General features: G+C 39.6%; 2 protein-coding genes across 2 annotated transcripts in view; both read right to left on the bottom strand.

The window, feature by feature from the left end:
• Window positions 1–12,417, bottom strand: part of LOC121496920 (protocadherin alpha-13-like) — a 109,744-nt gene extending 97,327 nt beyond the window's left edge. Inside the window, 2 exon segments of the mRNA XM_041765814.1 lie at window positions 9,994–10,341; window positions 10,344–12,417. Of these exon segments, the coding sequence (XP_041621748.1) occupies window positions 9,994–10,341; window positions 10,344–12,410 (2,415 nt within the window). The 5' untranslated portion in view covers window positions 12,411–12,417.
• The window catches only part of LOC121497767 (protocadherin alpha-3-like), a 147,430-nt gene that overhangs the window by 60,173 nt on the left and 71,857 nt on the right, over window positions 1–15,400 (bottom strand).

Genomic DNA, 15,400 nt, shown 5'->3' with positions numbered 1-15,400 from the left:
GGAAATACTCTTAGATGAATGAAAATAAAGACACAATATATGAAAACTTATGGAATGCAACTAAAGCAGTGCTCAGAGGAAAATGTATAGTTGTGATGTTGACACTGAAAAGGAAGAAATGCCTCAAATCAATAACCTCGTCTGCTACTTTAAGACACCCGAAAAATAAAAGCAAATCAAATCTAAAGCAAACAGAAGGAGGGAAATGATTAGGATTAAAGCATAAATAGATAAAGAAAAGAAAAATAGGAGAAAAGGATGACAAAGCCACAAGCTGGTTCTTTGAAAAGACCAACATAATTGACAAACCTTTACCTAGACTAACCAAAAAGCAAGAAAATGAAAATTACTAAAACCAGAAATGAAAGGAGACATTACTACAGACCTTAAAGAAATAAAAGATAAGAGAATACTATGAAAAACTGTATGCCAGTAAATGAGTAACTTAGATGAAACAAATTCCTAGAATACACAAATACTGAGTTTTTTAAAAAGTAGAAAATCTAAATGGACCTATGAAAAGTAAAAAGATTGCATTAGTAACATCAGAACTACACAGAAAACAAAAACAGGACCAAAAGGCATCATGAATGAATTCTACCAAACATTTTATTTTTTTTTAAAGGTATTTTATTTTTTTTAATTTTTATTTATTTATGATAGTCACAGAGAGAGAGAGAGGCAGAGACACAGGCAGAGGGAGAAGCAGGCTCCATGCACCGGGAGCCCGACGTGGGATTCGATCCCGGGTCTCCAGGATCGCGCCCTGGGCCAAAGGCAGGCGCCAAACCGCTGCGCCACCCAGGGATCCCTCTACCAAACATTTTAATAACCATTAATAGCAGTTCTTTTTTTAAAAGATTTTATTTATTTATTAATGAGAAACACACACACACAGAGAGAGAGAGAGAGAGAGAGAGAGGCAGAGACACAGGCAGAGGGAGAAGTAGGCTCCATGCAGGGACTCTGACATGGGACTCGACCCTGGGTCCCCAGGATCAGGAGGCCCTGGGCTGAAGGCAGCGCTAAACCGCTGAGCCACCTGGGCTGCCCTTAATAGCAGTTCTTTACAAACTCTTCCAAAGAACAGAAGAAGAGCAAGGGGCACCGGGGTGGCTCAGCTGGTTAAGCATCTGACTCTTGATTTCAGCTCAGGACACGATCCAGGGGTCCTGAGATGGAGCCCCACATCCATACTTTGCATAAAGTCTGCTTGTCCTTTTCCTTCTGCTCATCCTCTCCTCTGCTTTCTTATAAATAAATAAATAAACTCTTTTTTAAGAAGAGAAGCAAATACTTCCTGGTTCATTCTGAGGGTAATATTGCACTGATATCCAAAACCAAAGACATCACCAGAAAAGAACACTACAGACCACTACCTTGTATGAATATAAACACAAAAAACACTCAATATACGACAAAACTAAATTCAGCAATATATAAAAGGAATTATACACTATTACCAAGTAAGAGTTATCCCAGAAATGCAAAGTTGGTTTAGCATCTGAAAATAAATAAATATAATATATCTTACATATTAGTTTGCTCGGGTTACTATAACAAACTAAGTCACTAAGACTAGGTGACTTAACAACAGAAATTTAAAAAAAAAACAGAAATTTATTCTTTCATAATTCTGAAGGCTAGAGGGGATCCCTGAGTGGCTCAGCGGTTTGGCGCCTGCCTTTGGCCCAGGGCGCGATCCTGGAGTCCCAGGATTGAGTCCCGCATCAGGCTCCTGGTGTAAAGCCTGCTTCTCCGTCCTCCTGTGTCTCTGCCTCTCTCTTTCTCTCTCTACATCTATCATGAATAAATAAATAAATAAATCTTTAAAAAAATTCTGAAGGCTAGAATTCCAAGATCAATGTGTCACCAGGGTTAGCATCTTTTGAGGCTTCTCTCATTGGCTTGTAAATGGCCATCTTCTCCCTGTGTCTTCACATGATCTTCCCTCTGTGTATGTTGATGATCTAATGTCCTCTTTTTCAAAAAGATTGATTGATTGATTGGTTGATTGATTTTAGAGAGAGTATATGTGAGCAGGAGGAGGGGTAGAGTCCTAATTTCTTTTTTTAAGATCTTATTTATTTATTCATGAGAGACACAAAGAGAGAGAGGCAGAGACATAGGCAGAGAGAGAAGCATACTCCTCACAGGGAACTCGATGTGGGACTCCATCCCAGGACTACAGGATCACGCCCTGAGCTGAAGGCAGACACTGAACCATTGAGCCATCCAGGCATCCCCAAGTCCTAATTTTGTAAAAGGACATCAGTCATATTGCATTAAGGTCCACCTTAATGACTTAATTAATGACTTAATTTTAACTCAATTACCTCTTTTAAAATATCTCCAAATGTAATTTCAAATACATTGTGAGGTACATGGGTTGGGATACCAGCATATGAATTTTGGAGGGACACAATTCAGCCCACAGTGATATATCTGATTAACATACAAAAACTACATGATCATCTCAATACATGCAGACGAATCATTTGACAAAATCCAACACAACTTAAAAATAGAATCAGCCAACAGACTAGGAACAGAAGGGAATTTCCTCATCCTGATCAGAGCATTCATGAAACAAAGAATGGAAAACAGAAGAGAAACAATGAAGGTAAAGCTGGTTCCTTGAAAGATCAACAAAACTGACAAAACTTTAGCAAGATTGACCAAGAGAAAGAGCCACAAGACTAAAATTACCAAAACCAAAAATGAAACAGGGGTTATTATTATTGACCTACTGAAAAGTAACATTATAGTTACAGGTGAAAAACTGTTCTTTTGCTCCAAGGCCAGCAACAAGTCAGGAATGTTTTCTCTAACCATTTCTATTCAACATTGCACTAGAGGCTCTAGCTAACACAATCAGGTAAGAATACAAAATCTAAGACATTCAAATGAAATGGAAAGTAAGATTAAAACTATCTTTATTTCCAGATGACATGCCCTTGTACATTGAAAATCCTAAAGAATCCACTAAAAGCTAAATAAATGACATCAGTGCGGTTATAGGATAAAAGATTAATATAACAATCCATCTGTTATATTTTACACACTAACCATTGTAAAAATGAACCAACAAAAAATGAAATAAAACAATTCCATTTACAATAGCATCATAAATCTAAAATATTAAGGAATAAATTTAACAAAAGAAATATAAAATGTGAGGGATCCCTGGGTGGCGCAGCGGTTTGGTGCCTGCCTTTGGCCCAGGGCGCGATCCTGGAGACCCGTGATAGAATCCCACGTCCGGCTCCCGGTGCATGGAGCCTGCTTCTCCCTCTGCCTGTGTCTCTGCCTCTCTCTCTCTCTCTCTCTCTCTGTGTGTGTGACTATCATAAATAAATAAAAATTAAAAAAAAATAAATATAAAATGTGTACTCTGAAAACTACACAACATTGTTGAAGTAAATTAAAGATCTAAACAAATAGGGGAGAAATACCATGTTCATGGATCAGAAGATCTTATGTTGTTAACATGGCAATATTGCCCAAATGGATCTATAGATTTAACATACTCCCTTCAAAAGTAAGCTAGTTTCCTTGCAGAAATTGACAAAGTGATCCAAAAATTCATATGGAAATGCAGGTCACCAGAACAGCCAAGACAATCTTGAAAAAACAACAAAGTTGGAGAACCAATAGTTTCTAAAACTTGCCACAAAACTACTACAATAAAGAGAGTATGATACTGAGATAAGGATAGATGTATAAATCAATTGAATAGAAACAGAATTCCAGAAATTAACTCCCACATTTATTAATCAATTGATTTTCTTTTTTCTTTTTAAATATTTCATTTTAAGTAATTTCTATACTCAAATTGGGGCTCAAACTTACAAGCCAGAGATCAAGAGTCTCATGCTCTACTGACTGAGTCAGCCAGGTGTCCTTTGATCAACTGATTTTCAACAATGGTTCCCCAACAGGGAAATAATAGTTCTTTCAACAAATGATGCCAGGATAACTGGATAACCACTTGCAAAAGTATGAAGTTGGACCAGTACCTCACACCATCTACAAATATTAATTCAAAATGTATCAAAATGATGTCAGCAAAATATCAGAATAGGAAGTTCCAGCCCTTATTCCCCCCACAAAAATACCATTAACAACATGTGGGCCAAAATTCCTTTATGAATTGAATTGATTGAATTGAATTGATTCCTGAATCCAGTTATGATGCTAAAGTTCACCAGGTGAATACAAAGCTGAAATAGCTGCACTGGGACAAATACAAAGAATAATTTTACTTTGCTCACATCAGCCCCTCACCCATGCTGGCACACCTCAGCACCAGAAAAGAACACCCTGCTTGCTACTTCACCTTCAAGGGAGAGAAGAGTATAGCATGTGTCCAGTGTATCAGCTTCTCAGAAGGCTGCCTTAAGGACTGGTTTCTATCCTCAATCAGAACTGATTGAACTGGCATAGTCTGGATGCCTGGGGGCTATGGAGAACAAAAAATACTAAGGGAGCATCTCCTTTGGGAAGGAGGGAGAGAGGGACATCTGGTGGCTCAGCGGTTGAACATCTGCCTTTGGCTCAGGGCATGATCCTGGGGTCCAGGGATTGAGTCCCACATCAGGCTCCCTTTGAGGAGCCTGCTTCTCTCTCTGCCTATGTCTCTGACTCTCTCTCTGTGTCTCTCATGAATAAATAAAATCTTTTTTTTTTTTTTTAATAAAATCTTTAAAACAAAAAAAAGGAAGGAGGGAGAGAAGTGAAGGTGTGTCTGGCTTTTAGGGTTTTGGAAAGCTGTCTAAGAAACTGGTATCTGTTTTACCTGACTTGGGGTGCTGACAGGAAACCAGCATACTTTGGATGCCTAATGACCACCAAGAACAAGGGAGAACAGCTCAATGCTGTAGAACCAGAAAACTGAAATGCAGCAGACAATAGAGGGAGCAAAAAGATCATTTAAAATTATCCAGTCAAAAGGAGCACTCTAGGAAACAAACTGAGGGTTGCTGGAGGGGTGGTTGGTGGGGGATAGGGTAACTGGGTGATGTGCACGAAGGAGGACACTTGATGTAATGAGCACTGGGTGTTATATGCAACTGATGAGTCTCTAAATTCTATCTCTAAAACTAATAGTGCACTATATGTTAACTAAATAGAATTTAAATTAAAAAAACTGTTTAAGGAGCAAAAAGAAAAAATAGTGAAAAGGAAGGAAGAAAGCCTGATGGGACATATGGGATTTATGGGTCACCTTTAAAAGAAACTATCACTGGAATCTCAGAAGGAGAAGAGGGAAAGGGGTAGGAAGCTTATTTAAATAAATAATTGGAGAGAACTTCTCAAATATGGGGAAAGATCTAGACATCCAAGTTCATAAAGCTAAAAGATTACCCCAAAATGTTAATCCAAAACAATGTTCTCTAGGATGAGTTATAATAAAACTGTATAAACCAAAGACAAAGAGAGAATTTTAATAAATAAGAACAAGAGAGAAACATTTCAGAACAAACAAACTCCCATTAGGCTATCACCAGAAACACTGCAAGCCAGGATAGAATGGGGTGATATAATTCAAAGTGCTGAAATAAAAATAAACCACCAATCAAGAATACTTTATACAGCAAAGGTATCCTTCAGAAATTAAGGCAAGATAAAGGTTTTTTTAAATACACAAAAGCTTGGGGAAATTCATCACCATTAGACTTCCCTTACAAGATATGATGAAAGGAGTTCTTCAAGCTGAAATGAAAGGATGATAACTAGTAACATGAGAACATGAAAATATATCATATGCTAGTAAAGGTAAAGGGTAGAATCAGATTCACAATATCCCAACATTGTAATATGGTAGTATGATAACCACTTTACTATAAGGGTTAACGAACAAAAATATTTAAAATAGAACAAAAATATTACAAATAGGGTGTTAATGGATACACCCTATAAAAAGGCATAAATTATGGGACACCTAGATGGCTCAGCAGTTGAGCATCTACTCAGGGTGTGATCCTGGGATCCCAGAGTCCTGGGATCAAGTCTCACATCAGGCTTCCTGCAAGGAGTCTGCTTCTCCTTCTGTCTATGTCTCTGCCTCTCTCCCCGTGTCTCTCATGAATAAATAAATAAAAATTTTAAAAAATACATAAACTGTGACAACAGAAACATAAAATGGGAAGAAGTAAAAGAATAGAGTTTTGCATTTGATCAAAGCGAAGTTGTTGTCAGCTTAAAATAGAATTTTATCTATAAGAGGCTTCAAGTAAATCACAGATAACCATAAAACAAAAAGCTAGAGTAGATACACACCAGATAAAGAAAAGGAAATGAAATTATACTACTATGGAAAATCATCAATTCACAAAGGAAGACAGCAAGAGGAGGGGGAAAAAGGGAACAAAATTACCATAAAACAGCAAGAAAACAATCAATAGGTTGGACATAGTTAAGTCCTTACCTATCAATAATTATTTTAAATGAAAATGGATTAAATTCTCCAATCAGAGGCATAAAGCAGCTGAATGGATTAAAAACAAGACCCAAGTATATGCTGCCTCCAAGATATTCACTTCAGTTTCAAGGACATACATAGGTTTAAAGTGAAGAGAAGATAAAAGACAGTCCAGGCAAATGAAAAGAGAGAGCGGAGTAGCTATATTTATATCAGATAAAACTGACTTTAAGTAAAAATAATGGAGTCAATTCATCAAGAGGATATAACAATTATTATACATCTACCCAACATGAGAGCGCATAAATATATAAATCAAATACTAACATATCTGAAGGGAGTAACAGACATTACAGTAACAGCAGAGGACTTCAATACCCCACTTTCATCTATGGATGGATGATCCAGACAGATAATAAATAAGAAAATATTGAAGTTTAACTCTACTTTAAACTAAGTGGAACTGACAGATATGTACAGAACAAACCTGCCAACCTCAGTAGAATATACATTCTTCTCAAGCACACAAGTAACATTGTCCAGGATAGATCATGTGCTATGTCACAACATAAGTCTCAGCAAACTTTAAATGACTGAAATCATACAGAGTAGCTTTTCTGGCTACAATCATACAAAACTAGAAGTTAATAACTGGAAGAAAACTAGAAAATTCACAAATATGTGGAAATTAAATAACATTCCTGAAAAACAGTGGGTTAATGATTAAATCAAAGGGAAATAATACTTTGAAACCAGTGAAAATTGAAACACAATGTACCAAAACTTAAGGGATGCATAAAAAGCAGGGCTAAGAGGGAAATTTATAGCAATAGATAACTACATTAAGAAAAATGATGTTGGGGCATGGAGGTGGCACAGTCAGTTAAGTGTTGGACTCTTGGTTTCCACTCAGTGTTGTGAGACCATGCCAGGTGGGGCTCCATACTCAGAGCAGAGTCTGCTTAAGACTCTATCTGCCTGCCCTTCCCTCCTTCTTGCTCTCTCTCTCAAATAAATAAATCTTAAAAAAGAAAAAGAAAAATGATCTCACTTATGTGGAACCTAAAAAAACCCTAAAAACTAAATGATACAGACATCAGATTGGTGCTTGTCATTTGCAGTGGATGGGAATAGGCAAAATAGGTGAAGGGGGACAAAAGGTACAAACTTCTGGTTATAAAATAAATAAGTAATATACAGAACAGTTACTATAGTTAATAATACTAAATTGCATATTTGAAGGTTGCTAAAAGAGTAGACCGAAAAGTTCTTATTACAAGAGAAAAAAGCTTGTAACAATATATGGTGATGGATGTTAACTAGACTTATTGTGGTGATCATTTCCCAATACATACAAATATCAAATCATTGTATATCTGAAATGAATATAATTTTATATGTCAGTTATACTTGAATTTTCAAATATACTTATATTAGAAATAAATACCTATTAAGTTAATTTAATTAATGGATGTTCCATATAAAAATTAAGATCCTCCTAACTAATTATGGAGACTTTTTATAAAATCCATAAAAGAAAAATAGACATATTTAATATAAAATATAAAAATACTTTTATATGGAAAAATGTATTATAATCAATATAAATTGCATAAGAGGAAAAATATTTGTGATATAAGTAGAAGATTAAAGTTAATATCTAATTTTACAGATAACTTTGTAAACTGAAAAACAAAATTTTTTTCAAATAAAAATGGGCAAAGAATTTAATTGACAAATCAAAGAAAACCAAATACAAGTAATAATGTGCTCAGTGGCTCACCTATTCAGTGGTGGTATATGGAATTAAAATTAAACTAACAATGAGATATCACTCTGGCAGAATATAAGATCATTACTGATTGTTGGTGGAATTTAAAAGAACTACAAAATTCTCAGAAAGTACTCTAACAATGCATTTTATAATTAAAATTAGGGCAGCCCGGGGGGATCAGTGGCTGAGCGCCTTTGGCCCAGGGTGTGATCCTGGAGATCTGGGATCCAGTCTCATGTCGGGCTCCCCTCCCCTCATGGAGCCTGCTTCTCCCTCTGCCTGTGTCTCTGACTCTCTGTCTCTCATGAATAAATAAATAAAATCTTTTAAAATAAATAAAAATTAAATTAAATAAAAATTATTAATAACCTTTGATATATCTATTCCACATCTGAAAGCGAATTTCACAGAAATAAAAGCACCAATATTTTAGAAATATGTAAATGATAGTACAGCAGGGCTTATCAGGGCAAAAGAAGACTTGAAACAAATTGCTAATCAACACGTGAGTAACTAAATATATAAAGGATTCACCTAGCATTATGGGGTATTATACAGCTATTAAAAGTATCAGATTTGGGATCCCTGGGTGGCACAGCGGTTTAGCTCCTGCCTTTGGCCCAGGGCGCGATCCTGGAGACCCGGGATCGAATCCCACGTCGGGCTCCCGGTGCATGGAGCCTGCTTCTCCCTCTGCCTATATCTCTGCCTCTCTCTCTCTCTCTCTCTCTCTCTCTCTTTGTGTGTGTGACTATCATAAATAAATTAAAAAATTAAAAGTATCAGATTTGTGGGGATTTCCAAAGACATTGGTGATTGAGAAGTGTAAAACACATTATCTATCCTAATAAACTTTCTAAAATAAACAATGACAAAAAACCCACCAGATGTATGCACGTGTGGAGCAATTAAGTGACTGAAAATAAATAAGAGAAAATTCTTGACGGGATGACCACTGGGTGTTATGCTATATGTTGGCAAATTGAACTCCAACAAAAAAAATTTTAAAAGAGAGAAAATTTTTAAAAGAGAGAGAGAAAATCACGAGCTTGTTAGTATCAGATACCTGACATGAATGGTGATGTGACTAGAAGAAAATGAGGCGGGACCAAATAAAAAAGGTTTTCGTTAAAGAAATGAAAAGTAACTTTTAAATGGCATTCTTGTAAAAGGTTATGACTCCCTAAAAGATGTCTATGAGCATACGTATAAATTTTTAAATAAAAAAATTTTTTTAAATAGACATTTAAAGTATAAAAATTCTCATTAGCCTCATTAAAGCAAACTTTTTTAAAAAAACATTTTCTAAATGCTTAAGTATTCATAAAGTGTGGTTTCTTGTAAATGCTCACATAGGAAATACTTACAAACTGTAATACGAATAAAAACCCCACGAACTACCATTATAGGCAATTTATTATGCTTTTTTAACTTAAAGATTTCAATCAGAACAATTATTTGTTTGTTTAAAGAGACAGAACACGCGCGGCGAGTGGCAGAGAGAGAGAATCTTGAAGCAGACTCAACGACCAGAGTGAGACCCACTGGAGGAGACTAGATCTCCCGTTCCTGAGATCAGTACCTGAGCCGAAATCAAGAGTTGAATGCTTAACTGACTGAGCCACCCAGACACAAGCATCTGAACAATAATTCAATCCAAGAGGTCAATAACACTCATTAAATACCATGACGACGCACAATATTAAAGAATAAAGCTACACTGAAAACGAAGAATCTTAAACGATAAATCTGTGAATGAGGTAAAAGAGTAAAGCAGACTTTGATACGAACTCACCTCTTTCAACTGTTCTGAGTAGTCTTCTCTTTCACCTATTTCCCCCTTAGAACTCACGCAGGGAGGCAGGCTGGGGCTGAAGGCCATGAGGTCGGCCTTGGGCGGGCCCTCCCCAGAGCACACCCTCTGCCGCCTCTGCTGCGAGTGCGACCAGCTCCCCACCGCGCTGGAGCACACCAGCGTGGGCTTCCCCGGCCCGCACGCGCCCTCGCTGGGCGGCGCCGAGCACCGCAGCGCCGTGGACAGCAGCAGCGTGAGCACCAACAGGCTGGACACCGCGCAGATGGCCACGATCAGGTACACGTTGACGTCCACCAGCGCCGCGCCCGCGCCCTCGCCCGCGCCCGCACCGCGCCGCCGGCCAACACCCGCGACGACGGCCTGGGCGCCTGGCCGCTCTCCACCAGCGACAGCAGCACAGTGGCCGTGGCCGTCAGCGCCGGCTCGCCGTGGTCCTTCACCAGCACCAGCAGGCGCTGGCGCGGCGCGTCCGCCTCGTCCAGGGCGCGCGTCGTGCTGATCTCGCCCGTGTACAGCGCCACGCGGAACGGGCTGCGCGCGCCCCCCGCCGCCGGCTGCAGCTCGTACGACAGCCACGCGTTGTAGCCCGAGTCCGCGTCCACCGCGCGCACCTTGGCCACCACGTGGCCCGCGCCCACCGCCCGCGACACCGGCTCGCTCAGCGCGCCGCCCCCGCCGCGCGCCCCGGGCAGCGGCAGCAGCGCGGGCGCGTTGTCGTTCTCGTCCAGCACGAACACCTGCAGCGTCACGTTGCTGCCCAGGGGAGGCACGCCCGCGTCGCGCGCGCTCACTTGGAACTGCAGCAGCTCCAGCTCCTCGTGGTCCAGCGGCTGCAACGCGTACACCTTGCCGCTCTCCGCGTGCACCGACACGTAGCTCGACAGCGCGCGCTCGCCCACGCGCCGCTCCACCAGCGAGTAGGACACCAGCGCGTTCTCCTGCGCGTCGGCGTCGCGCGCCGACACCGTGAAGATGTGGCAGCCGGGCGGGTTGTTCTCCTTCACGAACACCGTGTACTCGGGCTGCGCGAATGCCGGCGCGTTGTCGTTCACGTCGGCCACCTCCACGGACACGCTGGCCGTGGCCGACAGCGAAGGCGAGCCTCCGTCGCGTGCGGTCACTACCAGAGCGTAGTTCGCCACGCTCTCCCTGTCCAGGGCGCTGTCCAGCACCAGCGAATAGTAATTCTTGAAGGTGGACACCAGCTTGAAGGGGACTTGGGGTGTTAGTGAGCAGGTCACCTGCCCGTTGGCGCCAGAGTCATGGTCGGACACGCTGATCAAGGCGATGACGGTGCCCACCTGAGCATCCTCTGGCACGGGGAGTGCCAGAGAAGTGATGGTAATTTCTGGGGTATTGTCATTTATATCTAGTATTTCCACCAAAATGGTACAGTGACCTGCCATTGGAATATTACTCTTGTCTGTTGCCTCCACCGATATTTCATACAACTTCTTTTCTTCGAAATCTAGTTTACCTTTTGTTCTAATTTCTCCACTGTTGGGATTTATCATAAACGCATATAATACCGCAGGCGATACAGGCCTTCTAAATGAGTAGATTATGTCTCCATTCGTACCATCATCCAGATCCGTGGCATTTAGCTTGATCACTAATGTTCCATTAAATGCGTCTTCTAACACTGTCACTTTATAAATAAATTGGTCAAATTCTGGGGCATTGTCATTCACATCCAGAATTGTTATCAGCAGCTGAACTGTGCCAGTCAGCTCCGGTTTACCCCCATCATTGGCTGTCAATAATAAACTATGCTCCTGAATTTGCTCTCTGTCCAATGATTTTTTCAACACGAGTGACAACGATGACGTTTGTTCACGATGGTTGTTTTGTGTGTCCAAAGCGAAATACTCGTTGGGATTGATTCGGTAGGTCAAGGCCGAGTTTATTCCAATATCTGCATCGGATGCGCCATCTAGTGGAAACCGAGTTTCTGGGGGTCTAGATTCTGCAATGATAATCCTTTTTTTACTTTCAGGAAACACAGGCGGGTTGTCGTTAATATCTTTAACTTCCACTTCCACATGGAAAACGTGCAGCGGCCTGTCCACGATCACCTCCAGGTGGATGCTGCACTCCGCGCTCCGCCCGCACAGCTCCTCCCGGTCGATCCGAGAATTCACAAACAAAACGCCATTCTGCAGATTTACTTCCAGAAGGTCCCCATGGCCTTTGGACGCCAGTCGGAAAAGGCGCGGCACCAGCTCCGCCAGCTCCAGCCCCAGGTCCTGGGCGATGCGGCCCACGAAGGTGCCGTGTTTGGCCTCCTCCAGGACCGAGTAGCGGACCTGGCCGCTCACGGGCTCCTGGACTGCGAGGAGCAGAAGCCAGAGCAAGGAACTCAGGGCTCCCGGGTCTCCTCGCCAGGAAAACAGCATAGTACACTCGAAAGGATTCAAATATATCTGAAGTATATGTAATACCTTACCGCAAACTGACCCTCACCGCCTTCTATTGCGGGAAGAGTCACTAGAGGTTCTCCAATATCTGCCCAATTTTCTGCAGGAAGGAACAGAGCACCTTCTTCTGGGAAATGCTCTCAGTGAAGAGCGACACCATGTGCATGAATGTGTAACTGTAAAAAAGATTTGGTCTTCACATTTTCCATTGATGTAGGGGATTTTTTCCTTAGATTTTGTGATGTTTTTCACTGCAAATACGTAATTGAAGATTAAATGTCTTTCTTTCCAGAAAAACATAACCATAACCACCATTTCATCTATACATATCACTAATTAACACATGAAATTTCAAGTGAACTTTCAAAGGGGAAGTTTCAATGAACATGAAATACACAAAAAGTTCAAAATAACTAAGAATGATCATACCTCAGTAAATCACTGTATTCTGGTCTGTATAGGATGCTAGTTGAAAATCGGTTGAATTCCATTTTCCACAAATATATTTTTGCAAGTGTAAAACTCTCATGCAGAAATTTTTAAAAATATTTTATTTTTAAGTAATCTCTACACCCAATGTGGCTCAAACTCACAACCCTGAGATCAGTATCAAGTCACATGCTCTACCAACTGAGCCAGCCAGGCACCCCCATGCAGAATTTTAAAAGAGGAATATTCTACATTCACTTTTGGAAACCAGTCTGCCTACCTCTGGTGGTTTCGGTTGGGAATATCTTTTTTCCTGCAATATTTATTTAGAACTATTCACACAACAGCCATTAACTCCAAATGAAAACATAATCAATTAAAGAATAAAACAGATGATTGTGGAAAATATTAATACATGATATACTAGATGTGCAATATCCCCAAAATATGACTGAAATGTAGATAAAATATTTGTATTTAAAGGGAGTGTCCTGTCAATGTATGAGTTTGCATGTGAGCATGTTTGTGCACAAACACGATAATTTAGACCACTAAGATATTACAATGCTTTACATTTTTCTTTGCATAAAAGATGCCAAGAAAAAACATCCTATGTATCTGATGGAATTTAAATTAATACCAATAATTTAAACTTCCCTCTTCTCCTCCCTATCCCTGGGGAAAACCTTACTATTATTTAAAAATTGACTCTGATTTTTCCAAACATCAACAGATAAACAGAGATGTTAACACATCTTTAACAAGAAAGAAAAGAAGGGAATATTACTTTTACCTATTGTTACAACTATCTTTACCAAGCCACAAATTTCCAGACAAAATAGTGCTATAAAAGACACAGTATAGCTCCAATAATTACCTTGCCTGTTCTGTGCACAATTCTGCAAGACACAATAGTTGAGTTTGTTTCTGCATCTTTGCTCATCTCTGAAAATTTGAGTATTTGATATTCTCTTAACGCCATCTTCCAGTCCTGTTACATTACTTTCATTAACATAACTTTACTCTTACCTGAGAACAGACTCTTGATTCCTTCTGATTGTTCTTGTCTATCAAGCTCTACCTTATTTCCCTTTTCTCTCCATCTAATCTAGACTACATAGTCAACTATGTAAATTATGTCAAACATCCTCAAAGTACTCACCCACTTATATTACTCCTCAAACATTTTCTTTAGCTTCCAACACACAATATAACTGTTCATTTTCTCTCTCTCACTGAGCCTCTCCATTTAAGGATGTCACTTTGCCATGATCACTATATTCTCTACAAGTTTACTCACACATTTACTTTGATTTGGGCTTTCAAATGAATTCCTAATTAACTCTTTCCTCCTGCATACAGAGATTCTTCTATATTTTCTTCTCTCTCTTCTCAAATCCCCAACCTAATTTCCACCATTTTATTCTCAGAAAATTTACCCAGAGAGATAAGTAATCAAATATGAACTTGATAGCTCTTCTAATACCAACATTTTTCTTTCCCTACTAAGGAAAGTTGTTTTTTTTTCTAAGTAGGCTCCACTTTGGAACTCATGACCGCAAGATCAAGACCTGAACTGAGATGGAGTCATATGCTTTACCGCCTGAGCCACCTAGGTGCCCCCATATCTTTCATCTTCATCTTCATTCCTTTAAAAAAAATTTTTAATTCATTTGAGAGAAAGAGATTGAGCTAGAGAGAGACACAGCATGAGCAGGGGGAGGAGGAGGGGAGGAAGACACTGAGCAGGGCTCAATCCTAAGACCCTTAGATAAGGACTTGAATCAAAGGCAGACCCTTAACTGCTTACTGACTGAGCCACCTAGGCACCCCAAGGCTGGTTTTTTATAAGGTTTATTTTTAAGTAATCTCTACATCCAACATGGGGCTCCTACTCACAACACTGCGATCAAGAGTAGCATAGTCCACTCACTAAACCAGCTAGGTGCCCCATGGCTAATTTGGTGTTTAGATGAGATGATGCAATTAAAGATCTTAGCACAGGTCCTAGAAAATAACAGGAGATTGATTTTATGTAAATAAGGATAGTAAGTAACCAATCTCACTTAAAAGAAAAAGGCACTCCGTGTGAACAATAACAAAATTATTCCTTAGAATTAATAACATAATTTTTATTATTATAATATCTGAAGGACATTGTGCTGAAATTAAAGTGGTTACCAGGAGGATATTTTACAAGCTTATGTATTTAAGGCACAGTAAAGGAATTCAGTTCATGGTGTATGAAAACTATTTGTACTCTGATCATGATATTAAGTTCAAACTTAAGAGTTATCAAACACCTATGCAGTTTTTACTCTTATGTACTAATATTTTTCAAGGCTAATAATTCATATAGGAGAAATGATAGAACAAGACAGTTTAAAATATGGTGATCCATAACCACCATTTCATCTACACATATCACTAATACATGAAAGTTCAAGTGAACTTTCAAAGGAAAGTTTCAATGAACATGATATACACAAAAAGTTCAAAATAACTAAGAATGATCATACCACAGAAGATGTTCTCTGGTT

This window comes from Vulpes lagopus, chromosome 8 (genome assembly GCF_018345385.1).
Source record: "Vulpes lagopus strain Blue_001 chromosome 8, ASM1834538v1, whole genome shotgun sequence".
NCBI classification, from domain to species: Eukaryota; Metazoa; Chordata; class Mammalia; order Carnivora; family Canidae; genus Vulpes; species Vulpes lagopus.
Note: the sequence above shows the minus strand (reverse complement) of the source record. Positions and strands in the feature narration are given on the sequence as shown.